At 43.6% G+C, this 25,568-nt stretch overlaps 1 protein-coding gene across 1 annotated transcript; it reads right to left on the bottom strand.

The window, feature by feature from the left end:
* Window positions 1-1,515: 1,515 nt before the first annotated feature.
* On the bottom strand, window positions 1,516-18,119 carry LOC131841042 (glycerol uptake facilitator protein-like 6). The gene is made up of 5 exons (XM_059189275.1): window positions 17,837-18,119; window positions 4,835-5,025; window positions 3,538-3,894; window positions 2,343-2,423; window positions 1,516-1,645 (listed from the first exon to the last, which is right to left on the bottom strand). The coding sequence occupies exons 1-5, from the start codon at window positions 17,847-17,849 to the stop codon at window positions 1,520-1,522; spliced, it is 768 nt and encodes a 255-aa protein (XP_059045258.1). The 5' UTR covers window positions 17,850-18,119; the 3' UTR covers window positions 1,516-1,519.
* Between the last annotated feature and the right edge of the window lie 7,449 nt (window positions 18,120-25,568).

The raw sequence follows: 25,568 nt of genomic DNA on the forward strand, positions 1-25,568 counted from the left end.
GGAGCGGGTGGAATATTTCATATCAAAATATATACATTACATTATATTGTGCTGACGTACTGACTGACACGTCCTAGTGAGACAGCGTCCGTTGTATGCTGCGTAATTATAATAGGAATTACCCGGTTAACAGGTTAAGATAAAATTATTTTCTCTCATTTCGATACGATGTTCAGTAGATCGGATTAGAAAATCCGTGAGCACGGACTGTCTGCACACGAATAAGATGCATCGTATCGGAAGGACCGGAGTGTTGCGGTGTTGAATACGAATACTAGTTCAAAATATTTATAATAATTTAATCATAAGTGACGAATAAACCATTGTAGTTATGATAATTATAAAAGTATTGTATGAAAAGTAGAAAATATATAATTTCATATTTGATCTTCAGTCCTGGAAATGAAACATTGTTCTGTCTCTTGCCTTTTATTATTTTATTACCGGTCGTTGCCGACGGTACTGTTACTGTTGGTAAATCTATACATGTATACATATAAGTAAAATTGGAGTGTCTGCTTGTAATATTGAAATGACCGTTCCTTACTACAAGCATATGAATGTAAATGCGGTACATACACCAAAGAGACATTTTTTTAAATTTTCGTCTGTCTGTTTGTTTCCGCTAAATTCTGAAATGGCTGGACCGATTTTGACGGGACTTTTTTTGGCAGGTAGCTGATGTAATAAGGAGTAACTTAGGCTACTTTTATTTTAGATAAATAAAATTGAATTCCACGCGGACGAAGTCGCAGCAATAGCTAGTATCAAATAAAATGCGATTTGTAACAAAAATACTAATTTAATCATATTTACAAAGTGATAAAATGAACAACTGAACATTGGCGGCACTAAAACATTGGAGTCGGGAGCGTACAGGCGCACACATACACAGACACACACACGGGTACCACAGTCCAGTACCCGCTTAGGTTCAGTGAAACAACATTAACGACTGAGTACTAGATTTAAAGTTCATTTTGTAAACAGTTACATCGCACTCCCTCACACTTGAACATTTCAGTCTTAGCTCATATTCTGTAGGCCTACATAGCGTACTTGATTAATCGTAACTATTTAACGACAGTGTACAGCACACAGTAACAACATATACTAATGTAATACCCTGTATATGATCATACATTGCAATTATAAAGGACATATAAAATTACTGTTTAAACATTAGCTACATATACCCTGCTTCGAACGACTCGACGCGTTAACTTAGCATTAATATTATAAAACAAAAGATTTCGACAATAATATTACATATGGCAACTTTAGAATATCTTTGAGATCCTAACGACTACGCGCGAAAAACGGTAGGTCCGGAGCGCAGGTCCGGAGACTCCGGGTGCGGGCCGCTCCGCGCGCGCGGTAGGTCCGGTAGGAGGGAGACTCCGGGTGCGGGCCGCGGTAGGTCCGGTAGGAGGGAGACTCCGGGTGCGGGCCGCGGTAGGTCCGGTAGGAGGGAGACTCCGGGTGCGGGCCGCGGTAGGTCCCGCGGGTGCGGGCCGCGTCAGGCGGCGGGCTTGTCTCTGAGCGGCAGCGCCTCGTCGCGAGCGACGCCGCGCGCCGCGCACAGCACGTGGCGGTGCAGCAGCGTCGCCGCCGCCGACCCGCCCAGCGGACCCAGCCAGTACACCTGCCGACACCACACCACGCACCGGCTCACACCACCCGCGCACACTCCGCGCTCGGTCGAACCCTCCTCCGATTCAAGTAGGGTTCAGAATTGCGACGACCCGAGCCGTATCTAGACTGAAGTATCCGTCAGGCGAGAAGCCTTCGACCTTTGGTTTGGAGTGCCGTCTGCACTCGGCCCCTATCGTTCGGTGAAGTCGTAGAGGCCGACTGCGGCAAACAGCATTAGAATAGTTTGAAAAAAAAAGGTCGAGCGCCGTCGGCGGGTGTGTGCCATACAGGTTATACCACCGAAGTGGTCTACATATAGTCTCTCTCTACAAAACTGTTTACAAGCTGTCACATCACAAGAACGTGCAAGAAACTTGTGTTGCTCTTTTAAATAATCCTTGTAGTAAGTTTACATTTTTCAAATACCAACTAGCACTAATTTTATAGGATCAAATATAAATATACAATAAGATTAAATCAGTCGTAGTGATAAGAGCAGACCAGTCCCTACAAGCAGCACTCGTTCACGAGTATGACGGATGAAACAGCCATCACTGCGTACGACCGTATTTTAGGACGCCCAATGATTCGGCCCACCACGCCGCCACATGTCTGGACATTTTAGTGAGCATGACTACTCATTCCACGTCATAGCTACTTAAAATTACTATACGGTAGATTGTAAATATATATAGTAAATCACTAACCCAATGATGCTCCCAGAAGTTGTGGAATATGGCCGGTGCCAAGCTCCTGGCCGGATTTAGGCTGGTCCCGGTCATCTCGCCCTATAACAAGTTCGTAAAGGTATTCGATTACAAGTAATGAGATGTATTTTAGAGACGGAGGGAAAAGAAGCTACTTCAGAATCGCATGCTCGGTCGTTCAAGTACGGGGGTGGAAGAGTGTAGATGATGATTACGTCATCGGAAGTTGTTTACTTTTTGTTTGTTTTGGGGGGAGGGCGGGGAGGCGGGGGGGGGGGGGGGGGTAAGAGGACAAAGGGGATGTGGCGGTAAATGTAATATCTGCTTACGTAATACTTAAATGGGCCCTTTGGACTCGACTGCCAAGATATACCTCCCCTTTTTTATATATTTTTTAATCGACAAATCAAATTAGTTAAAAACAAAAGTATTCTATCGAGATGATGAAATTTAATCCGCCTTTTTACCCACCTACGGCAAAGCAAAAGGGAGTTATGGTTAGTATATATATACATGATGAGTACATATACACACCCCTATACATAGGTGTGTTCATTTTTTTCCTTACAAAATTGAACAAATGAGATATAGTTGAAATTTATTATTGCCTGTATTTAATTCAAATTGAATATAGCTCGGTGTAGAGACTGAAAATGACTACGGCTAACAATACCAGAGATAATTTTTAATTAAATTAATTAAATTTAATACAATAAGATAATTTTTGTTGTTTATTTTTTCGACCGTAAAATTGTGTGACGCAGTAATTAATTTTTTCTTGAATGATCTGCAGTAGGTTACAAATTGTCCCATTACATCTATGTTACTATACATCAAATCAATATTAACTATAATAAAATCTCGTCATAGAATTATATATAGTTTTTTGTCTTCTGCACCGATGTATTAAAAGAAGCATGAAAGAGAGTGGTGCCAAATCGTAATTTTGCTACGCTAATAGTAACACGCGGAGGATACGTAGAGAATTTCTTTTATAAAGATACTTAATTGTAATGATCGAGGCTGTCGGAGTGGCGTTGACATTGCGTTGCCACTTCACTCTTCAAATGAAGCACATCTACGTTTATAAACTATTTTAGTCGCCGAACGGCCTCGTACTTTTCGGCGGCTGAAATAGCTTATAAACTGTGGAGTCGTGTCCGGAGACGGTACGTGTGGGGCGGTAGACGCTCACCCCGGCGTAGACGAGTCCGGCGACGCCGAGTCCGAACTTGAGCGGCGCGGTGTGGTCGGGGCGCGCGGGGTCGTGCTGCGTCCACAGCCCGCAGCAGAGCAGCGCCAGCAGCCCCGTCATGGCGGCCTCCACGCAGAGCGCGGCGGCCGGCGACACGTGCGCGGGCCACGTGCAGCCCGCGTTGTTCCGCAGCGCGTGCGCCGGCAGCAGCGCCACCAGAGCACCGAACCCGAGCAGCGCGCCCGCCACCTGCGCCAGCACGTACCCCGCCGCCGCCGCCGCGCGCAGCCGCCCCGCCGCCACCGCCGCCACCGTCACCGCCGGGTTCATGTGCGCACCCGACGTTGCGCCGAACGCCTGCGGACACCACCACTCAATACTCAATACACGGCACACACACACACACACACACACACACACACACACACACACACACACACACACACACATACACACACACCCTACCACTCCGATCGATCCCCCGTCCAATTTAAACGGGGATCGATATTACGACGGCCTGAGCCGAAGTCCTCAGGCCTCAGACTAAAGTCGTATACAGGCGGGAGTTGGCCTTCAGCCGCTCCATAAGTCCTTCCTTTGGTTTGGAGTGCCATCTGCACTCGGCCCCTATAGGTCGGTGAACCTGTAGTCGCTGTCTACAAAACTGTCTTCGACCCCAACATAGCCGCTAAATATTTCTTTACGTGAATACGGTTGTTTGTACAGGTCTGGGTGTTTTTTATATACAAAATTTAAATTATGGATGTATTAGTAAAAAAATCACTGAGCGTTTATATCGATCGTCTAGTACCTACCCATAACACGAGTTCTGCTTAACTTGGGACTAAATGACGCCGTGGTAATTATTATATTTCATATCTACCAAAACATAGCACTAAAAGAAGGTGCGGATCTACCTAAGGGCTTTTTGGGCTGCAGTCCAGGGCCCCGAGGATATAAAGGGCCCCCAGTACCCACTGAAACGATATTTTGAATATAAAATAATATCTAGAATGTTAAAAAACCTACCATAAGGTTGGCAACCCTGAGATCAATCAACTCATGCAAGTACTATCGAAAGGAACGGGAAATTTCTGGTCGCTTGTTTTTGGTCTGTGTATATTTTTAGTTGAGTAATATAATTAGGTGGGCCTACCTAATTATATTACTAAGTAGATTTAGTCCAGGGCCCCACAAATACACGATCCGCCCCTGACTAAAAGCATTGAATAGGTACGAATATCCGCAAGGATAGAAATGAATTCGATTCGAAATGATACCAATCTTTATTCCCCACCTGAATGTTCATGATGATGACCAGTCCGAACGCCAGCGCGGGGTTGGTGAGCGGGATGTCCTGGTCTGGCTTCACCGGTATGACGGAGGCGACCCCGAGGAAGACGAGCAGCATGGTCGCGAGCAGCTCGGCCAGCAGCGCGCGCCACCAGCGCCGCACCCACGCCGCCACTCCCGCCTCACCTGCGTCATCTGCAACGCGGCAATCGAACAGTTACTACACAACAGTAACGACATCAGGCGACCGCCTCGACATTTCACATAAAGCGTTAATCCAATACTCCAGCATGTTCCTGTGTCAAGTAACAGTTATTTATATATTTAAGTAGGTACAACTCAAAAATATTATTTCACATAGATGTCTACGTCAGCACAACTTCTCTATACTATGCATATAAATGTTAACTATCGTGTGAGGCACCATTAATTAAAAATGGTAAATTCAATAATCATGCTTCTTTATCTAAGGCATTCAGACTAACCTGAAACGAAACGGCAGAGGCCAGAGCCCAAATAATCGTTATGACATTGACAAGTAGATTGACGGATGGATTGAACTGAGGCAGCGGGAGTTTGGAGCGAAAATGTTACAGTGTTTATATTATTATAAAAACAATTAAGAGAAATGTAATTGTGAATATTGTAGGCATTGGGGGGTTTATTAGTTGGGACTGGGAGGATACCACAAGTAGTGAAGATGTTAATGCAATCTAAAAGGGTCCTTTAAACCTAAAAAGAAACCTACACCCGTGTCACAAGTCACGGGCGCCACTTGGGGTTTCCCTCCCTGATCCATGTAGCCGACATCAGAGCCTAAGTCGTGATTATAACTATTGTTTTTATAATAAAATACTTTAGTGTGATGTATTATTTTATACCAAAGTAACATATTACATAAAAAAGTATTTCATGTAAATAATTTCTAAAAGAAGAATTTAAATAGAAATAGGATATTGCATTTCGAATACTGCTATAATTACTGCTATACTTTCAGCATGTCCCGTCCGTGATACGTAGTATATCTACGTACTTACATATATTAATATGAAGAGCGATTGAAATGATTTCATTACAGAATCAAATCAAATCAGAATCATTAGCATGCAGAGGATGCTAATGATTCTGTATTACAAATCTACCTGCATCGCATAATAAACAGAAATGTAATGAGTATCATAAGAATAACAACAACGACATATTAAAGTAGGTAGAGATAATATGAGATAATATTAATAACGTAGGCACCTACACCATCGTACCGGACCTTATGTTAATACTCAATTATCTATTTAATTAGGTAACTAAAGAAAAAAATATATTGTCAACCAATAACATACACCATTATGTATATATGTATATCATAGTTAATAATGATATGGTCCACCCGCCTGCACTAACGGTTTACGCTGGCGGAGCATGAGGTCAGGTCAGTTTGCCCATCGTGATTAAATAACCAGGAATTAACCACAATGGTTTCCAGGGGCACCGCGTGGAGGTCGACCTAACATGGTACATTGCTAGCAATGGGGACACTAGACCCCCTTACTAACAATCCCCGTCCCCCCTACTATGTATATTAGTTGGCAACATGACCCGCACTCGACGTATCATGTGACACCTTACAGTCGCAGTGCTGATATGCTGTGCTGTGTCGTCAGGAGCGTAGTATCAATTATACGGGGCCCCGAACGTGCGTAAGCAAAAATGATTTAATTAATTGATAAAGGGCCTCGCAATAGGTAAGACAAAAAAAACGTTCGCATCACACACTTTCACGATTTTTTTACCCTTCGTAAGGGCCCCCAAACAAATTTTTATACGGGGCTCCGCCAAGGCACGCTACACTTCTGTGTTTAGGCCATATCTGAGGTTGTACATATCACCATTTAGGTTTATCTATAAACTGATGATGTTCAAAATATTTTTCAGCTATACTTATTGTTGCTGACGTACTGACCATATAGTTTTATATTTCATATTTAGATTGTAATTTCTATTAAAGATTTTATTATATATTTTTTTATACAGAACTTTTTAGTGTCTAAGAGTAGATTGTGATAGATATCAACACTTATGTAGGTTACCTATCAATCCGGTAGCTGTATAAACCGAATAGGTAATCGTTATTAAATCGCAAATTATGTTATGAATATATTTCAGCACATAATGTAGGATGCGAGAGCTACCCAAATATTTTAAAATATTGCAAAATTATGCTGCATATTTTAGGCATGTGTGTATGGCACACGTGTGCAAACAACAACAGTTTACAGTAGCTACCTACGCAGCATGCGCCGGCGCCGACTCCGCGCCGGAGGCTCGGCCCGACACGTGGCTCGTATTCGTAGATAATGTTGTACAATGCGCCGACACCCACACCAACATTATGGGTATTATATACCAACGAGATATGCGTGACATATATGATATGATAGCTACACCTACATATACCTACCGCTATCCAAATTGAAAATCAATTTGCGAATATTTCTTTATACCTACTTTTAATTGTTTTATTCATTAACTAGCTACTCGCCCCGGTGGACACGTATTATATATATAAATCTTCCTATTGAATCACTCTATGTACTTTAAAAAAACCGCTTCAAAATCCGTTGCGTAGTTTTAAAGATTTAAGCGTACATAGGGACGGACAGACCACGACAGCGTGTTTTATACTATGTAATGAAGAATAGGTACATTTTATTCAGAGTTGGACTTCAGCCACTCCACAAGTCCTTCCGCGGGTATAGAGTACCCTCCGAGCATCTCCCAATTTCGGGGGATATATAAAAAAATATATATCGACCGAGGAATATGTAAATCTACATCTACAAGCAACAGTACGAAATAGTTCGAAAAAATACAGATGTACCTGTAACCAAACAATATGTTATGTTTTTTATAGAAAAATTTTAAATCCATAGCACTGACAAATTATCTGATTACACTAATAATGAGTGCGTAGCGATTTCTATGTTGATTATCGCATGCCTCTTACTTGTTATACAGTAATTATTTATATAAAAAAAACATCTATTCAATATTAAAAAGAGCAACACACGTTTCTTGCTCATTCTTCTTGTGATGAATCTGCATTCCGAATGAGTGGTAGAATCAAAATATGACTATTCAAAAGTACTTGTAATGAGTTTATTTGAATAAAGATTATTTCTATATCTAATAAGCGAATCGCTTTATTGCATGTAGAATTATTTATTAGTACAGATTTTTAATTTAATTCATCCGGTTTCGTTTTAGGCAAAAGAAACCGGATGTTTTATTTAATTCAGTTTATCAAGAGTCATTTTTATTGTTAACCTATCTACGTTAAAATATATGTATAATAAATATGATTGATAAAAAATAGCGATATTTTATATTTAGATACTAAGTTTATGATTTTATTTATTATAACTCCGTCGATAAATATGTTTACATGTGATTTTTACAAATGAGTTATCATGGATTGCTATAAAGTGCAATATACAATACACATAAATTTTTATTGTTGCAACTTTATATAACTTTCCTGTACAACAAAACAACTGATTTATACTATACTATACTATATTAAAGATTTAAGCATATAGGGACGGACAGACAGCGACAGCCACTTTGTTTTATACTATGTAGTGATTAAGGATTATTAAATGAATATATAAGCTTACTGTCGTCTACCTGCCTTCGTGTACCACAGATTATAGAAAATAAAAGAGAATATCACACCCACTCACAGGGGCGTTCAAATTTCATATCAATAGCCTTACTCTCAAACTCATGTATGTATGTAGCTCAAAATATTATCTACAATGAATAAGTTAAAAGAACAAAATTACTAGCTGAATTGATCTGTATCCATTCACAGATGAAAATAAAGGAGCAGTTAAATAACTTGTAAGACGCCTTAACGTTAAAACGTTTTTTGAAGCATAAGATGACGAGCCGCGTGGAATACTCGCTGAGTAATACCCGTTTTTTTTTTTTTTTTTTTTTTTTTCGGACTACTCTAATGCTGTTGGCCGTAGCTGGCCTTTACAGCTTCACCGGACGTTATGGGGCGAGTGCAGATGGCACTCCAAACCCGCGGAAGGACTTATGGAGCGGCTGAAGGCCAACTCCTGCCCGACGGATACGACTTTAGTCTGAGGGCACCACTAGGGGTTCGAACCTCGGCTCAGGCCGTCGTAATTTCGATCCCTGTTTGAATTGGACGGGGGATCGATCGGATGGGCGCCCGGGGGCGCCGGTGTGGAGCGCCCGGGCGCGCGCAGGCGCCCGGTTGAATGCGCGATATTGTGTGTTTGAGGTCGTCGTCTTCGCCGGCGAGGACGGTGTCGTGTGTGTGTGTAAAAGTGTGGTCGGGGTGGAACGGGTGGGCCCGTGGGGAGGTTACCTGCCGTTATGGGGTCGTCGGGGTCAATGAGAACGTGCCTCGGGCGACGTTGTCGCGTATGTCGGATATTACTCCTCGGTGCGTAGTCGACCGCACTGACTATAAGCGGATTAGGGTGGGATTGGGCAGAGTCGAAGTAGCGTCGAGACGCTTCCTTCATAAACTGCTTGATGGAGGGCAGATTAAGATCGCGGTGGAGATCTACGCTGCGAACGAACCACGGCGCACCGGTGGCTCGACGCAGAAACCTATTCTGAATGACCTGTAGTCTGTTGATTAAGCAGTAGGGTATGTGGGCGAATACGGGACTAGCGTAGGTCATGATGGGACGGATGCAAGCCTTGTATAATGTCAGCTTGTTGCGAAGCGACATTTTACTGTGCTTGTTAATAAAAGGATAGAGTCGCCCTAGTATAAAGGCGGCTCGGTCGCGGACACGCTTGATGTGAGGACGAAACGTTAGTTTCCTATCTAGGGTGACGCCGAGATATTTCGTTTTCGAAACCCACGGGATGTTTTGGCCGAATAGTTCGATCGGGTGATTCATAGAGTCGAATTCCCTGCTAAAGTACACTGCTGCACTTTTTTCGGGATTGACTTCTATGCGCCACCGACGGAACCATTCGCCCAGTATCGTTACGGCTTTCTGAAGCCGTCTGGCTATTGTCGCACGGGACTTGGCGGATGTAAAGAGAGCCGTGTCATCGGCAAACAGCGATATTTCGACTTTTAAGTCGGAGAATTTAGGGATGTCGTTGGTGTACAAAGAGTAGAGCATCGGAGAGAGGACGGCGCCCTGAGGGACGCCGGCTCGTATGGGGTGCGGGTCGGATAACGCTCCGTTTATACGGTAGCGATAAGAGCGATTCGACAGGAAGTCTCGTACAATGAGTACTAGCCTGTCGGGGACACCTAACTGATGAAGCTTGTAAACCAAGCCCTTGTGCCAGACTTTATCGAAAGCCTTAGCCACATCGAAAAATAGGACGCCTGTACCGCCTTTGGGGGACTTGGTGGCGAAGTACAGAGTGTTTTTGTGAATGTGCTCCGTGATGCGGTGCACTTGATGGACGCATGAGTGTTTGGCTCGGAAACCAAACTGCTCATTGATGAGCAGGCCTTTGGAGTATATAAACTCCTTTAGGCGAGCGAGGAGGATTCGCTCGTACAGCTTGCCTATAGCCTTGAGGAGGCTGATAGGACGATAACTGGACGGGTCGGATTTATTTTTACCGGGCTTGGGGATGCCAATGACCACGGCTTCTTTCCAGCTGTCTGGAAATATAGCGTTGGACAGCGCCGCGTTAAAAATAGCGACGAGTAATAACAAAAGTTGGGATAGCAGACTTTTGACTAATCTATTCGATATACCGTCTGAGCCGGGTGATTTTTTGATAGGTAGTTGTTTAACTAGCGTTTTGACCTCATCAAGCGTGACTGGTGAGAGAGATTCGGTGGGCGGGGTGGACGCGATGCGTTCGACTTCGGTGTCTATCTTCTCGAGATGACCTGCCTCGACTGGGAGCGTGCTGGGGGAGCATTGGGCTTCTAAGTTGGACGCTAGACACTCAGCTTTGTCTTCGTCGAAGAAGGCTATAGTGTTGTCGGGTCGGACTAGCGGGGGCATGTCGTTTGTCTGTTGGTCGGTTTTGAGAGATTTCGCTATGCGCCAGTACGCGGTGTGGCATGGCGTTATCTCTTCTAGACGCTTGCCCCACCGGCCGTCCCGGATCTGCGCGATGCGCTCCTTAACGCTACGCTGTAAGGCTCGCAGGCGCACCCGGTTCGGTTCGGAGGGGTAGCGATCGTACGCTCTAGTGGCTGCGTTCTTATCGCTTATTAACCTCCTTACGTCATCGGGGAGCTGCCAGCGACGGTCGTCCGTCGCCGGTACCTCCCTGGAGCAGTCCTTGACTGCCGACTGCAGGTGGTTAGTAAGCGAGTCGATCGCAATGAGAGTGTCCTCGGTGGACTCTATGACGTCGGGAATACGGTTGAGTATCGGTGTGTCGGTCGATTCGAGAGATTTCTCGAGTCGTTGCCAGTCTGTTATTGTTTTGGTTGGTAGTGGCGTGTCGGGCGGAGGGCCCAGAAGGAGGGTTACCGGTCGATGGTCCGAGTTAAGCTCGGCATGGACTTCTGGGGAGCTCACCCGTAGGGTTACGTTCCTCAGCAGTGCCATGTCCAGTATGTCGGGTCGGTGGTTGACGTTATGGGGATAATGAGTAGGGCGGAGCGGGGCAATTATCTCGAATTCGAGCGAGTCGGCTAGTCTGTCTAGTTTGTGGCCGTTTGTCGTGGACACGTGGCAGTTCCAGCGGGTGTGTTTACAATTCAAATCGCCAGCCAGAATGGTGGCGCTGTTGATATCTAGGAGGGCGCGTAGGTCGCTTTCCAGCAGTAGTTTGCCGGGAGGCTGATATACGGATGCCACGGCGAGCGGTCGGTGGCCGGTCATGCCGAGAAGACAAACGGAGGCCTCCATATGAGTGAGAGGCGGTGTTTGTAGCGGTATACAATGTAGGGACCGTTTATAGTATATGAGCGTACCGCCGCCTCTACAGGCGGTGCGGTCGTTCCTAACTATGTTGTAATTGGCGATTCTAGGATCGCGGACTGAACGTTTCAGTAGGGTCTCCTGCACGAGGAGAATATCGACTTGGTGGTCAGTGAGAAAGGAGGCTATTTCCTCCTTTTGTTTTTTTAATCCGAACGCGTTGAAAAACGCTATTCGAACGGACCGAGGCTTTTCTCTCTGAGCTCGAGTACCCATAATTACAGGTTAAAATTGAGGATGGCGGTAAGTACGCCGATGTGCTCGCAGACGGCTGCGAGCCTATTTTGGGGCGACTCCTTATACAGGCGGAGCTTGGAGGCCAGAAGGGCAATCTCGTTAGGGTCGATGGTGCTGGCTAAGCGAGCGACCAATGCGAAGTCCTGCGCGAGGGAGCTGCCGTTGGCCTTGGGGGCCGCGGGCAGTGTTTTGGGGACGGGTTTGTGTATGGGCATGGGCGGGGCCGATTGGGCGGGCGGGGCCGACTGGGCGGGCTGGGCTTTCTGGGCGGGCGGGTTGGGTGCTACCTTGCTTACAATTGCCGGGGGTTTAATCCAGGCATTGTTAGCAGGCAGAGGGGCGGGTACGAGTGGCTCGGGTTGTGTTTGAGCCTTGGCGGGGGCACGTGCCGGAGCACGGTTGCCCTGGGTGTGGGTGGCCTTCTTTTTGGCGGGACGTGGGGCGCGTGAACAACCGCGGTAATTCGCGGTGTGACCCTCTGTGAGGCAGAGGGTGCAACTGGGGGCGTGGGGGTGTTGGGCCTACGGCCGCAATCTGCGGTGGCGTGATCGCCTAGGCACTTGACGCACCGTGGGCGAGCGAAACAATTACGGGCAGAGTGCCCGTAGTTCTGACAACGGTGGCATTGTCCGGGGTAGGTGCGCTTGCGAGGCGCCTCTACGGAGAGTGAGGATAGTTGGCAAACGCTCTTTATATCAAAGATCGATTTGCCTTCTGGGGATAGTTCTAATACAACTAGAACAAGGTCGATAGCGGCCTTGTTGCGTGAGCGCGACTGGTACATACGATGTACCTCGTGCGCTGGGTAATTCTGGGACTGAAGGTCCTCAAGGATGGAGTCTGTTGAGAGCTCCTTGGGTAAACCGCGTATTACAACGCGGAGCTTTTTCTCTTCCTCGAGAGCATAGGTGTGATAACCTATGTTTTTCTCCCGCAGGAAGGTGGTGAGACGACGATGGTCGTCAGATGATGGGACTGATACTTTGATCCCTAGAGAGGTAGCCTTAGCATGGCTGAAATTGATATGCTTGTTTTTAAGCATATTGGATACGGTGTTCCAGGCACTTTTGTCCTGGATGATGACGGGGGGCGGGGCTTTGGTCTCGGGGTGCGACTTGCGTGCACTCGGACCGGGGGCGGTTTTAGCGGTGCCGTCATGGGCACGCTTTGTTTTGGCTGGCTGGGAGCCCTGGGCCTTCTTGGCACGCTTGTTGCCAACAAGAATAAAATCGTCCTCGTCTGAGGAGACCGGGGGGATGGGAGAGGGGACGTCGCCGTCGCGGATGGCGTCGAGCTCCATACTAGGAGCGTCAAGCTCCGCGACGGAGTCGTCCTGCTCCATGGATGGAGAGGCGGGATCGGCCTGGTCGGCTTGGGTCGGGGGAAGCGGCGGGAGCCGTTGGGAATCGTCCTCGAATTCGTCAGTGTCAGTCTGAGTCATCATTGGGGACGCGGGGGGCGAGCTGTACACTAAGTGCACAGGCTTGGCGGCTTTGAATGCTATAAAAGCATTTAAAATGCCGGGACACTTTTTTTCCAGGAACTGGAAGAACAGAGGCATATCGGCCTCTGATAAGGACATTTTTCATAGAACGGTACACAAAGAAATAGAATAACAATATAAAAATATTACACAAAGAGTAGAAATAACAATATAAAAATGAGATAAGAGTACTTAAGATAAGGACGGTCGTCGGCGGGTGCAGCCGACGGTGTCAGCAGGGGCCTCCCTGCCGGGTGAGGCAGGGGGGTGAGTGCCTATTGATATGTGACTCTAATATGTAAGATCACTAATCTTATTGAGTGAAAAATGTGTACCTAAGCGAACCTACTTGGTGGCGTCGGTGGCGGGCGGCAGGCAGCAGGCGTCGGCGGGTGTTGGTGGCAGCGGCGGCGGCTCGGATCGGCGCGTCGCGCAATAGGCGTGACGCACCTCCCTAACTCACGACAGTCCGTGCCACTGAACGTCCACACACAACACTTCACTTCACTTGAACGAAGAGAGTTTCTCCTTCAGTCCTCACAACACAACACTACACACGCGGAAAGTCCGGTAGCACTGTGTCGGAACGGATGCCGAGAGCGCGGTCGGCCGCGGTCGGCGCGGGACACGGAGGCCCCGGGCCACGCTAGGTGCACCGAGTGCACCTAACACGCGGCGAAGTATAAGAATTAGAACGCGCGAACGTAACTGCGCTACGTGCGCGCGCGGTGGTTTGCTCGAGGGAGCAGAGAACAGCGAGACGGCGGCGGGACTAGCGAGCACATACGTGCGTTCGCTAGCGCGTCGGTCAGCGGAATGAGTAATACCCGTGTGTTCACGAAGATATACACTTTAGTGACTAGACATACGTACACCTTAATGTGGTACCAGGTAAAACTATCAGCGGGTTTTTGCACTGACCTACTCGCTACACACAAACATTCTCTGCTTCCTCATAGTCAGTTATGTGCTCACGGAGAACCAATCGATCCTAATACACTTGCAGAGAAAATGGCTGGACTCGAAAACAAATAAATAAAAGGAACGAGACGGCATGGCTAGGAATGGACGGCGTCTACCAGTCTCTGGTTTTGGTCTTCTTCAAGGTCAAAGTTGTCTTTGTTCTCTCAGTGGGATGTGGACTGTATACGACGTGTTTAAAGGTAGTAAGACAAAGCGGATAGCTTCGAAGTGGTGTCTCACGCGCGGTATAGGCGGGCAACCCAGCGCGAGTTTATATGAACGGGAAATCCGTCTGACTCGAGCACCAACCACATAACACCGTCGGATTGCGTCAACATAAGCAGGGCCGTCTTTCACCTATTAGAGGTCCTGGACACATTAGAATAGTGTGGCCCCTCTGACTATAGTAATAAAGCACTATTTTGTTAGAATAGACAAAGTCATTACTCTATAGACATGTATATGGGGATGCCCTACCTTCAAAACAAAGCAGGCAAAAATATTTTTCAAAAGTCGTTATGTTATCAGGGGATCAGGCTCTTGCTATACATTTATAAAAAACCTAATAAAAACGTACAAATTGACTATAGTCGGTAAGCATTTTAAGACTGATTTTCAGGCGAGAGTAGAGTAGCTATCGGTTATTGATTGGTAATGGAGTAGGGACTAGACTAGACTAGGGGGCTCCAATCCATAGCGGGGCCCTGGGCACGTGCCCAGTGTGCCTAGTGAGGAAGAGGGGCTAGAATATAAGAAATAATAAGAAGGGGAGATTATAATATTTTAGCGGGGAGAAGCTATATTTAGGGCGTTGACCAAGTAACATATGAATGTTTATCACTTCTTACAAGAGAGACGACAAATAAAGATTTTTGTAATCTTGACGATTACAATAGTTTTTAGGTACACGTTGGTTCAATGCCAAAAATGCAAGGATATTGTATACAATACAACAACAAAAGAAATTAAAATAACCCTGCTATTTGCAAGGTTCAATGACCCTTTTATAAATTACCCTCGCGCACGCCACATCAGTCTAGAAATATTATTCGACTAGTTCACATTGACAGGGAGTGCTTAATTGTATCTCTGGCCTGAAGAGGATTGTTAGTAATGTGGACTCATGATCCCATTCCTAGCATTATGCCATGTCAGGTCGACCTCCACGCGGTTCCCCCTGGAAACCACCATGATAAATTCCCGGTGAATTTGTCACGTTGGGCTAACTGATCTGACTTCATGTTCTTTCTATCATCCTCCACTGGTGCCCCGCCAGCGTATACCGTTAAAATAACATTTTATAAAAAAAATATCTGTCTGTCTATTTGTTCCGGCTAATATCTGAAATGGCTGGACCGATTCTGACGGGACTTTTTTTGGCAGGTAGCTGATGTAATAAGGAGTGTCTTAGGTTACTTTTATTTTAGAAAAATAAAGTTAAAAATTCAAGCGGACAAATCGCGGACACAACTACTTACTAAAATGTTATGAGAATAATATTTGCTGTTCACATTCGACCTGTTATTCAAAATTCATTAAAAATAACAGTTCTTATATATATTTTTGAGTCGGTAAGTACTTGATATGAGTACGTGGAGCGGTGTAACCCTGTAGTTGTGTGTACAACTGTAATTTGCATACAATACATCTCTGCGTTCACATATCAGCAAAATAATAAACAGGAAAATTAAATTACTTGCTGTTCAGCCGATCTATAAATATATCAAAATATAGTCCCGATAGTATTACTACCAGGGATGTTACGGAGCTCCGTAACCGTAACCGAAACTATCGGATATCCGATATGAAAAAATATCCGTAACCGTAACCGAATCCGAAATAAGAGTTTCGGATAATATCGGATAGGGGCGGAGCCTAATTGAGACACGTTATTTAACCATATTATTAGCTATTTGTATTTTACTTTTGAAATTCATTAAAATATTAATATAACCATAACCGAAAGTAACGGATAATCCGAAATAATTTCATATCCATAACATTCCTGATTACTACCATACTTACTACTTCCTCCTACACACACACACACACACACACACACACATATAGCGTACTAACTGCACACCTAGTAAAAAACGGTTATTTCAACACAAACACTCCAGTATATACAAACAGACACTCCAATTTTATTTATATAAGTAGCTGTTCCCACGAATTCGTGCGAATGAAATTTAACTTTATTTTTCTAAAATAAAAGTAGCCTAAGTTACTCCTTATTGCATCAGGTACCTACCAAAAAAAGTCCCGTCAAAATCGGTCGAGCCATTTCAGAGATTATCTTTAAGCAGAAAATATTACGTTTGTCCAGAAATGGTTCGAGACAACATAAGAGAAGAACAGAGCTGGTCAAGCAGACTCCCATTACTCTTGCACTGAGTCTACTCAACGGTGTTGTTAATTGATATCCCGAGCTGCACATATTTACATGTGACTTGTTGAATTTTAGCAGAATGGAGAATGGTAAAATTGTAGGTTGTTGTAGTTTTAATATATATTTTTTTTTAATTATTAATATATCATATTTTTGTATATATTTTCATAAGTGAGCGTATTAAGAAGCTGTAAAGCTTGCTTAGTTTCGATGTCAATCATTACATAGTATAAAACAAAGTCGGTGTCGCTGTCTGTCCGTCTCTATGTATGCTTAAATCTTTAAAACTACGTAACGGATATTGAAGCGGTTTTTTTAAATAGATAAAGTGATTCAAGAGGAATGTTTATATGTATAATACATGTATTATACATATAAACATACACGTACATGTACAACTGTGCGAAGCCGGCGAGTAGTTAGTATGACGTATTTTTGTATAATTTTTCCTAAGTGAGCATATTGGGAAGTTGTAAGGCTCGCTTAGTTTTGATGTCAATGAATAAATAAATAAATAATGTTACAAATGTGATGGTCAAACGATGGTATCCACGGTACAGTCTCCAAAGCTAGTATTATACAGTCGTGTACTCATTGGTCGGGATGCTATGAGTATTTTCTACTGGAAATTATAAAGTTCACGCAAAGCATTTTTCATAAATAGTGACACTTACAATCGCAATCGTTTAGGATTTTTGTTTGAATTAAGTCGATGTGCTTTTATCTATACATATAAATAAAACTTTTTATTTCGGCTGATCTTTGAACCGATTTTGACGGGATTTTTTTTGGCAGGTAGGTGATGTAATAAGGAGCTACTTAGACTACTTTTATTTTAGAAAAATAAAGTTACATTCCACGCGGACTAAGTCGCGGAAACAGCTAGTTTTAATATCAATCACTGAAATGTTCACAGGTAATTAAATTCCATTTCAGTATCCTAATTCTTAAATCAAAGTCAGAGTGGGTACTGACCGTCTAGTGGCATTTCTTGATGCGGCGGACACTCGGCAGCAGCGAGCACGTCGTCGACGACTGACGTGGGTGCGTGACAGTAGTCAGCAGACAGTAGACAGCAGTCAGCAGACAGTAGACAGCAGTCAGCAGACAGCAGACAGCAGGCGGCAGTCAGCAGCGTGGCGAGCGGCCGGCGGATGTCGGACTGTCAGCTGCGCGCTCGACGCTCGTAATGTGTGTCGCACTACCGCACTGTGACACGACTTCACACGACTTCGGCGTCGACGCCGCGTACACCAGCCGCGGCCGCCCCCGTCCCCCGCCGCCCGCGCCCCCAACGCAGCACTGACGGCAACAACGAACGTCTGCCGCCTGCACTCCACCACCAATGTCATAGTACACACTATAGGACTCCGTTGTAGCCGCGCCGCATTACTTTTCAAAGTTAAACATCAGAACACAGTTCCCCGCCCACAATAAATACGAGTGGGTGAGTGCTACACGGTCAATTCAGAAATCATATTTTAATATATTTATATCGTAAATTAATTTAATAGTTCACTAACATTGGATCCGTATAATAAAGTACATATCGTAGTCTAACTAAAGTATATGTTTACAGGGAACCACTACTATACTACCAGAGGTTTAGTTTGTTTATACTATATTTGCATGGAATTATAAGTTATTTTCAGGTAAGTTATTTAATAATAACTTACGTTAGACCTATCCGCAGATAAAATAGTTTATACAGGGTCCACCCTGTAGGGGATTGTTAGTAATGTGCACTAATCGGAAATCGTTGTGATAAATTCATGGTGAATTTACTTCAAAGGACTAACTGCCCCGTTAAGATGAGCATGAGGCTCATCTTATCATCCTCCACCGGTGTCCGGCCAACATAAATAGTTAGCGCACGCAGGGGCACCATTCCACTAACATCCATAAGAAAAGAAAAATATATAGTTTACACAATAATGACATAAATACAACATTACTAAGTATGTAGGTAAATAGATCGTTGTTTTCACTTGAACCTCGATCTGACCCTCGCGGTTCAAGTGCGTCGTAAGCTAATGTACAACATATATATATATATATATATACATATATATATATATATATATATATATATATATATATATATGTAGGTGCATGTGTGGTGTGCTGTATGTTAGTACGTAGGTTGGCGTGTTGGGACAATTCGGTGCAGTTTGGGTGTCGGTGCGCAGCTTGGAATAGTTGTCTCCCGCCGCGCCGCGCCGCCCGCACTCTGTAACTATCGTGTGAGTACTACATCTGAGCAAACACTACGAACCTACGTAAAAACAAACACTAAACCAGCAGTCTTCAACGTTTTACAAATCAAGGGCCAAAAAAAATTTTTTCTGCATAGCGGGCCGCATCATAGGGATTTTTATAAGGATTTTTTATTAAAAGTACCTTTTATTACTTAATTGTCGTCGTTATTGCAAACGGTCCTATGCTCTCGGACCGCAGGAAACACATCGGCGGGCTGCGGGTTGAAGACCCTTGCACTAAATAAATTTTTCTTGGCGGCGACAGTGCCGTGTAGCTACCAATACTGGGGGAAAGGGGATTGTTAGCAATATGACTGATGATTTTATTGCTAGCAATGTACCGTGGCAGGTTAATCGTCACGTGGTTCCCCCCCGAAACCATCGGGATAAATTCTTGGTGAAATGTCACGATGGGCTAACTGACCTGACCTCATCCTACACTGGTGCCCCGCCAGCGTAAACCGTTAGCGCCGGAGTGTGCACCATTCCATTATCTATACATATAAATAAAATTGGAGTGTCTGTTTGTAATATTGAAGTAATCGTTTTTTACTACATGCATATGAATATATATACGGTACATATACCAAAATAACATTTTTTATAATTTTTGTCTGTCTGTCTGTCGGTCTGTTTGTTCCGGCTAATCTTTGAAATGGCTGGACCGATTTTGACGGGGTTTTTCTTGGCAGGTACCTGATGTAATAAGGAGTAACTTAGGCTACTTTTATTTTAGAAAAATAAAGTTAAAAACCACGCGTACGAAGTCGCGGGTACAGCTAGTCATACATAAAAGAACACCAACACACACAAGTTATTGTGTTGCAGACGACACAGTAATTGAATTTGAATTGCTTGGTAGAGCGGTAGTCAAACTGAGACGAGATACAAACATAGGGGATGTTACAAGGAGGATATAATCGTTAAGAATGACTGCTGTCGAGTGCCGCCCAGGTCCAAGAAAAAAATATCGGCATCCATAATGATTTGAAGGTCTCTGGTCATGTAGCTCGTATGCTATAAAAATAACATTTGATATTTTTTTTGCATCAGTTATTACCCATTGAGTACTACCTATGCCACTGTTTTAGGTTGACTGGAAGAGATCTCTTCTAGGGATAAGTCCTCCTTGTCTCACATCATCTCTAAATTATATAGTACTAGCTACTCACCCCAGTTTCGCATATATATATATGTATTATATATATAGACCTTCCTCTTGAATCACTCTGTCTATTAAAAAAAACTGCTTCAAAATCCGTTGCGTAGTTTTAAAGATATAAGCATACATAGGGGACAGACCGGCAGCGATTTTATTTTATACTATGTAATGATAATGATTATCTGTGCAATAAAGAATATAATAAAATAGTTTTTTACAGCATACATACAGGGGACAGACGAGCTCGCGTCTCACCTGATGGTAAGTGATTACCGCCGCCTATAAGCACCCGCAACACGAGGGAAATTGCAAGTGCATTGTCGGCGTTAAACATATAAATTGATACGTTGTTTCACATCCATCTATTGGATGGTACTAGGTATGAATTACCGTCTCTCTTGAAAACTAAACGGCGTGGCGTCACACTCGGTTTGGAGCAGGACCACGATCACGTCCAGGACTGGACTGCACTGCGGTGTGGACGTTCTGTGTTTCGATGTCGTCGAATTATGACAAAAATATGCGATGTATTACAAATAGAATAATAGATAAAAATAATCTACAACCTTTATCACAGTCAAAGTATGCGGAACACAAGAAGTCCTGTTGGCGGCCGCTGCTCCGCCTGCCTACATCGTTTCCCATACTATATTTACGTACATTACATAATGAGCTCATTAAAAATAATTATAATAATGACAAATAATGTGAGGTTCATATGATAACATCACCATTATGTGAATATATTTACGTATATTTAGATATTTGATTAATTACTCAATCTAATTACAATTATTATATACATCTATACATATAAATAAAATTGCGAATGAATCTTTCTAATATTGAAATAACCGTTTTTTACTACATGCATATGAATATAAATACGGTGCATACATCAAAATAACATTTGTTACCATTTTTGTTTGTGCCTGTATGTTCCGCCTAATCTGTGAAATGGCTGGACTTTTATTGGCAGGTAGCTGATGTAATAAGGAGTAACTTAGGCAAGTTATATTTTAGAAAAATTCTCTATTTAACTTTTTTGCTAAATTCCACGCGAACGAAGACGCGGGTACAGCTAGTCAGCACAGCACAGCATGTCATTAAATTACCGATATAAGGAGCATTGCGTCGTATCCAAATAATATAGGTCTCCGAATGCTGCCGTACTTTATCTTTGGGCCGGCATATCTAATCAGCACCTATCTCTCCATCGTCAAATGTATTTCAAAATCGTATCGATGGATCAGATCAGATCAGGAAGGAACACATTCTTACCATTTCATCAATTCATATAGGTAAAAATATCTGTTTGTAGTATAAGTTTGGAAAATGTAGTAAGTCCCTGCTTGCTTTTGTACTTGGTTGGTGACTGAAGAAGGTGATGTAGAGTTTTTTTGTAGAAAATGTATACCAAGGTAGAGTCTTTGTGGATTTAATACTTGAAAATTCACGTGAATAGCACCGGGGACTGCAACCTCACTCTAATAAGTGCAATTGTGCAATTAGAAAAGAAATGTGAAAATCTTACTGCTTAAGCATTGATTGTTGATGACTTGATTTAACGGGACTTTTTTGGCAGGTAGCTGATGTAATACGGAGTAAATTAGGCTACTTTTATTTTAGAAAATAATGTTAAATTCCATGCGGACAAACTCGCGAGTACAGCTAGTATAATATATAACACTTAATTAACTGTATCTATACGAGTGAATAGTACTTTATCTAAGTCGGCGTATGTTATGTTGGCGATAAATAATGAATTATGTTACTATTGCATCATTACGAATTGGTTTTTATGGGCATCATCAATACGTGTGTAGCAAAGTATAGTATTATAGGTAGTCAGTGCTTATCGTATGGGGTAGTGCGCCGGGTCCCTGCTGTGATAGCGCGACGTGAATGACGGCAGCAAACCGCTGTGATAACCCGCGGGTCCGGGCCAGGGGGCGACAGCACCCCCCGCACCCCCGCCGCCACCCCTGGCAGAGTAGGACACGTCACCGGCACTGCATCGCACACACAATAAACCAATAACTATCGTGGCAGGGTCACGCCCCATTGCTTGAGATTGTTCTGGATCGATCAAAATATTCACAAAAACAACGCTTTGTTATTGATAACCGGAGCAGATTTGGCCAAGCAGAAGGGGATACGCCACTGTACATCCTATGTGGTTGTAGCCCTCTCATGCTTAAATGAAGATATAGTCACAAGTATATGCTTAGACTATATCTTGGGGAGATAAAAACCATCGCTCCTAAGAATGTCCTTCAATTCTTGTCCCTGACGGGTCTAGGTAGTGAACTCTGAATAAGGGTGAGCACAATAGATCTATGCAGGTCGCAGTGTTACAGCACCTGACAATTGCCCAAACCCCTCAATAAATAAACAAAATATTGACAACCGATTAGATCGATATTTATATGTGCAGTTTTCTAAATTTCATAGCAACTTCAACTCTATTTAAGACTAGTTGTACTCGCAACTTCGTCCGCGTGAATTTAACTTTATTTTCTAAAATAAAAGTAGCCTAACTTTAAGCTTTATTACATCAGCTACTTGTTCATAAAAGTCTCGTCAAAATCGGTCCAGCCATTTCAGAGATTAGCAGGAAACCAAACAGGAAAAATTGTAAAAAATGTTATTTTGGTACCGTATTTATATTCATATGCATGTAGTAAAAAACGGTTATTTCAATATTACAAACAAATACTCCAATTTCATTTATATGTATAGATAAGAAAGAATCGTCAAAATCGGAACAATGCAAAATGTTATTTACAGTTAGCGTGGACGCGTCCCACTTCTGGATTCGTCGTCATTCTATCACCAGTGTACACCATCTGTGTAATCGTTACCATATTATTGAATGTTCACACGCTGACGTGTGCCAGGGGGTTGAGTGTGTGTGTGTGTGTGTGTGTGTGTGTGTGTGTGTGTGTGTGTGTGTGTGTGTGTGTGTGTGTGGGGCGCGCACGTGTCGCTGATGGTATTTTTGTGCATATTTACAAGTATTGTTACCTATACACAGAGGGACATCGCCCGAATCGGCCACATCCGAAAATGAACGAGTTATATTTATTATCACCATGACCCCACTATCACCGCCGCGCTGCAACCTAACTGACGACGATTACTTGTGTTTCATTTGCATCACATCCATTTGTATTCATTGTATGGTAATTGTGTAAGATTTCATAATAAACTGCCAGAATCTGCTCTAAATCTGACAGAGAGGCAATTCAATTTGTGTGTAAGAAAGCCTATTATAGGATAGAATAGCTGCACCCGCGACTTCGTCCACGTGGAATATAACTTTATTTTTCTAAAATAAAAGTAGCCTAAGTTACTCTTTATTACATCAGCTGCCTGGTAAAAAAATATCCAGTACAAATCGGTTCAGGTATTTCAGAGATTAGCCGGAACAAACAGACAGACAGACAAAAATAGTAAAAAATGTTATAATTTTTTTTCTTATTGCTTTCTTGAAATAATGATAATAATTGTTTTTCTTAAAATATGATAGCGTAGCGCTTTTGTATTGATTGTCGCATGCATTCTTATGTAAAGTGCGAATACTGTAACTACCGTATGATAATTGTTAGTAGTTATGACGTGGTCGAGTGGATGGTATGGTATGGTATGGTATGTTAGACTCCATTCTCCGCAATTAGCCTCACATTCGGGCCGTTGTGCGTGTAGAGCCAGACTACTAACGTAGCCAGCCAAGCTCCTCCCAAAAGCGCAGAAGACTCCTGGTGTCTTCGCAGGCTTCACGGAGCGACCTCACCGTTCCGAGGATTTGTTTTCGTTGTTCGGCCACTGCCGTGCACTCCAGGATTACGTGAGCCGCCGTTTCTTCAGCTTCAAAGCAGCCCCGACAGAGGGGGCTGTCTGTAGCATCAATTTTGTATAAGTGTTTGTTTAAGGAACAATGGCCCGTTATTGTCCCTATCATTATTTTGAGGTTTTGTCTATCTAGATTAAGTAGACGTGTTGTTAACCGATGGCTCGTTTTTGGAATTGCCACTTTAGATTGTTTGCAATCAGTGGTTAGGTTCCATCTTTGGTTTTGTATTTCGGTGGATCTCTGGCGAATCCAGGTGCGAAATTGCGAGAATGGTATTGGCATGAGCGGGAGGGGGCCTGCAACCACCATGCCGGATCCTACTCTCGCTAGTTCGTCCGCGGCGTCATTGCCATATGATCCGCTGTGCCCCTTTATCCACTGGATAATTACTCCGTTATGCGTTGCAATTTTTTCCAGGGCGAAGTGGCACTCGATTATTAGTTTGTTGTTAGATTTTCTGTTCTGTAGTGCTTTAAGCACGGCTGCACTGTCCGATATGAATTTAATGTTGAAATTGTTGACCCCTAACCTGTATACAGCTTTTGCTGCCTCGGTCAGAGCAACACATTCGCACTGAAAGATCGAACTGTGTTTGCCGAGCGGTATAGATATGTTCATGTTGAGGTCAAGGGAATGTGCCCCAGCTCCTGAACCGTTCTGTGTTTTGGAGCCATCTGTGTAGATGCGTAGTTCATTTACTGCAGATTGGTCCCTTTCCTCCTCCTTCAATTGTATTTGGTATTTCCTGTTAAACGAGTGGTATGCTTGAGTTCTGTCACACGGAGCGGCAATCAAAGGTTCATATTCGATTGCTTGGTTCAGGATGGTTGTGTGAGAACTGTAATGGTTTTTGCCCCATAGACCAAGATGGTATAATCTTGTGGCAGCTATAGCTGCTTCTTGCTGTATGTATAGGTCAAGGGGTGTAATGTTAAGGGCTATTTCCATTGCCATTGTTGGGGTTGTTTTCATACATCCAGTAACTGAGGAGCATGCAAGTCTTTGGAAAGATCTTAGTTTGTTGACTGTGGTCGTAAGTTTCGACCTTGTCCACCAAACCAAGGCCCCATACACCAGCATTGGTCTTATTACTGATGTGTATAGCCAGAGAGTTATTTTCGGGGAGACACCCCATTTATTACCAAGCATTTTCCTGCATTGATAGAATGCAATTGTGCTTTTGTTAATTTTGTGATCAAGGTGTTTATTCCAGAGAAGTTTGCTGTCTAGTATGACTCCCAAGTACTTGACCTCCTCCTTAAGTTTAAGCTCTGTATTAAAGAGTTTCGGTAAGTTGAAAGTACCTGGAGCTCTTTTGTTGGTGAACATGATGAGTTCTGTTTTAGAAGGATTCACGGAGAGTTCATGGTTTTCGCACCATCTGTCTATTGTTCTGAAGGCTTCTCTCATGCGATCGCATAAGGTTCCCTC

The sequence above is a fragment of the Achroia grisella genome, unplaced genomic scaffold, assembly GCF_030625045.1.
Source record: "Achroia grisella isolate CSIRO2021 unplaced genomic scaffold, CSIRO_AGI_Agris_v1 utg157, whole genome shotgun sequence".
Lineage (NCBI taxonomy): Eukaryota > Metazoa > Arthropoda > Insecta > Lepidoptera > Pyralidae > Achroia > Achroia grisella.

Coding starts and splice junctions, on each gene's coding strand:
- LOC131841042 (XM_059189275.1), bottom strand. Junction 2,424..3,537: donor CCGGACTCGTCTACGCCGGG/GTGAGCGTCTAC, acceptor AACTTGTTATAG/GGCGAGATGACCGGGACCAG. Junction 1,646..2,342: donor ACTTCTGGGAGCATCATTGG/GTTAGTGATTTA, acceptor TGGTGTCGGCAG/GTGTACTGGCTGGGTCCGCT.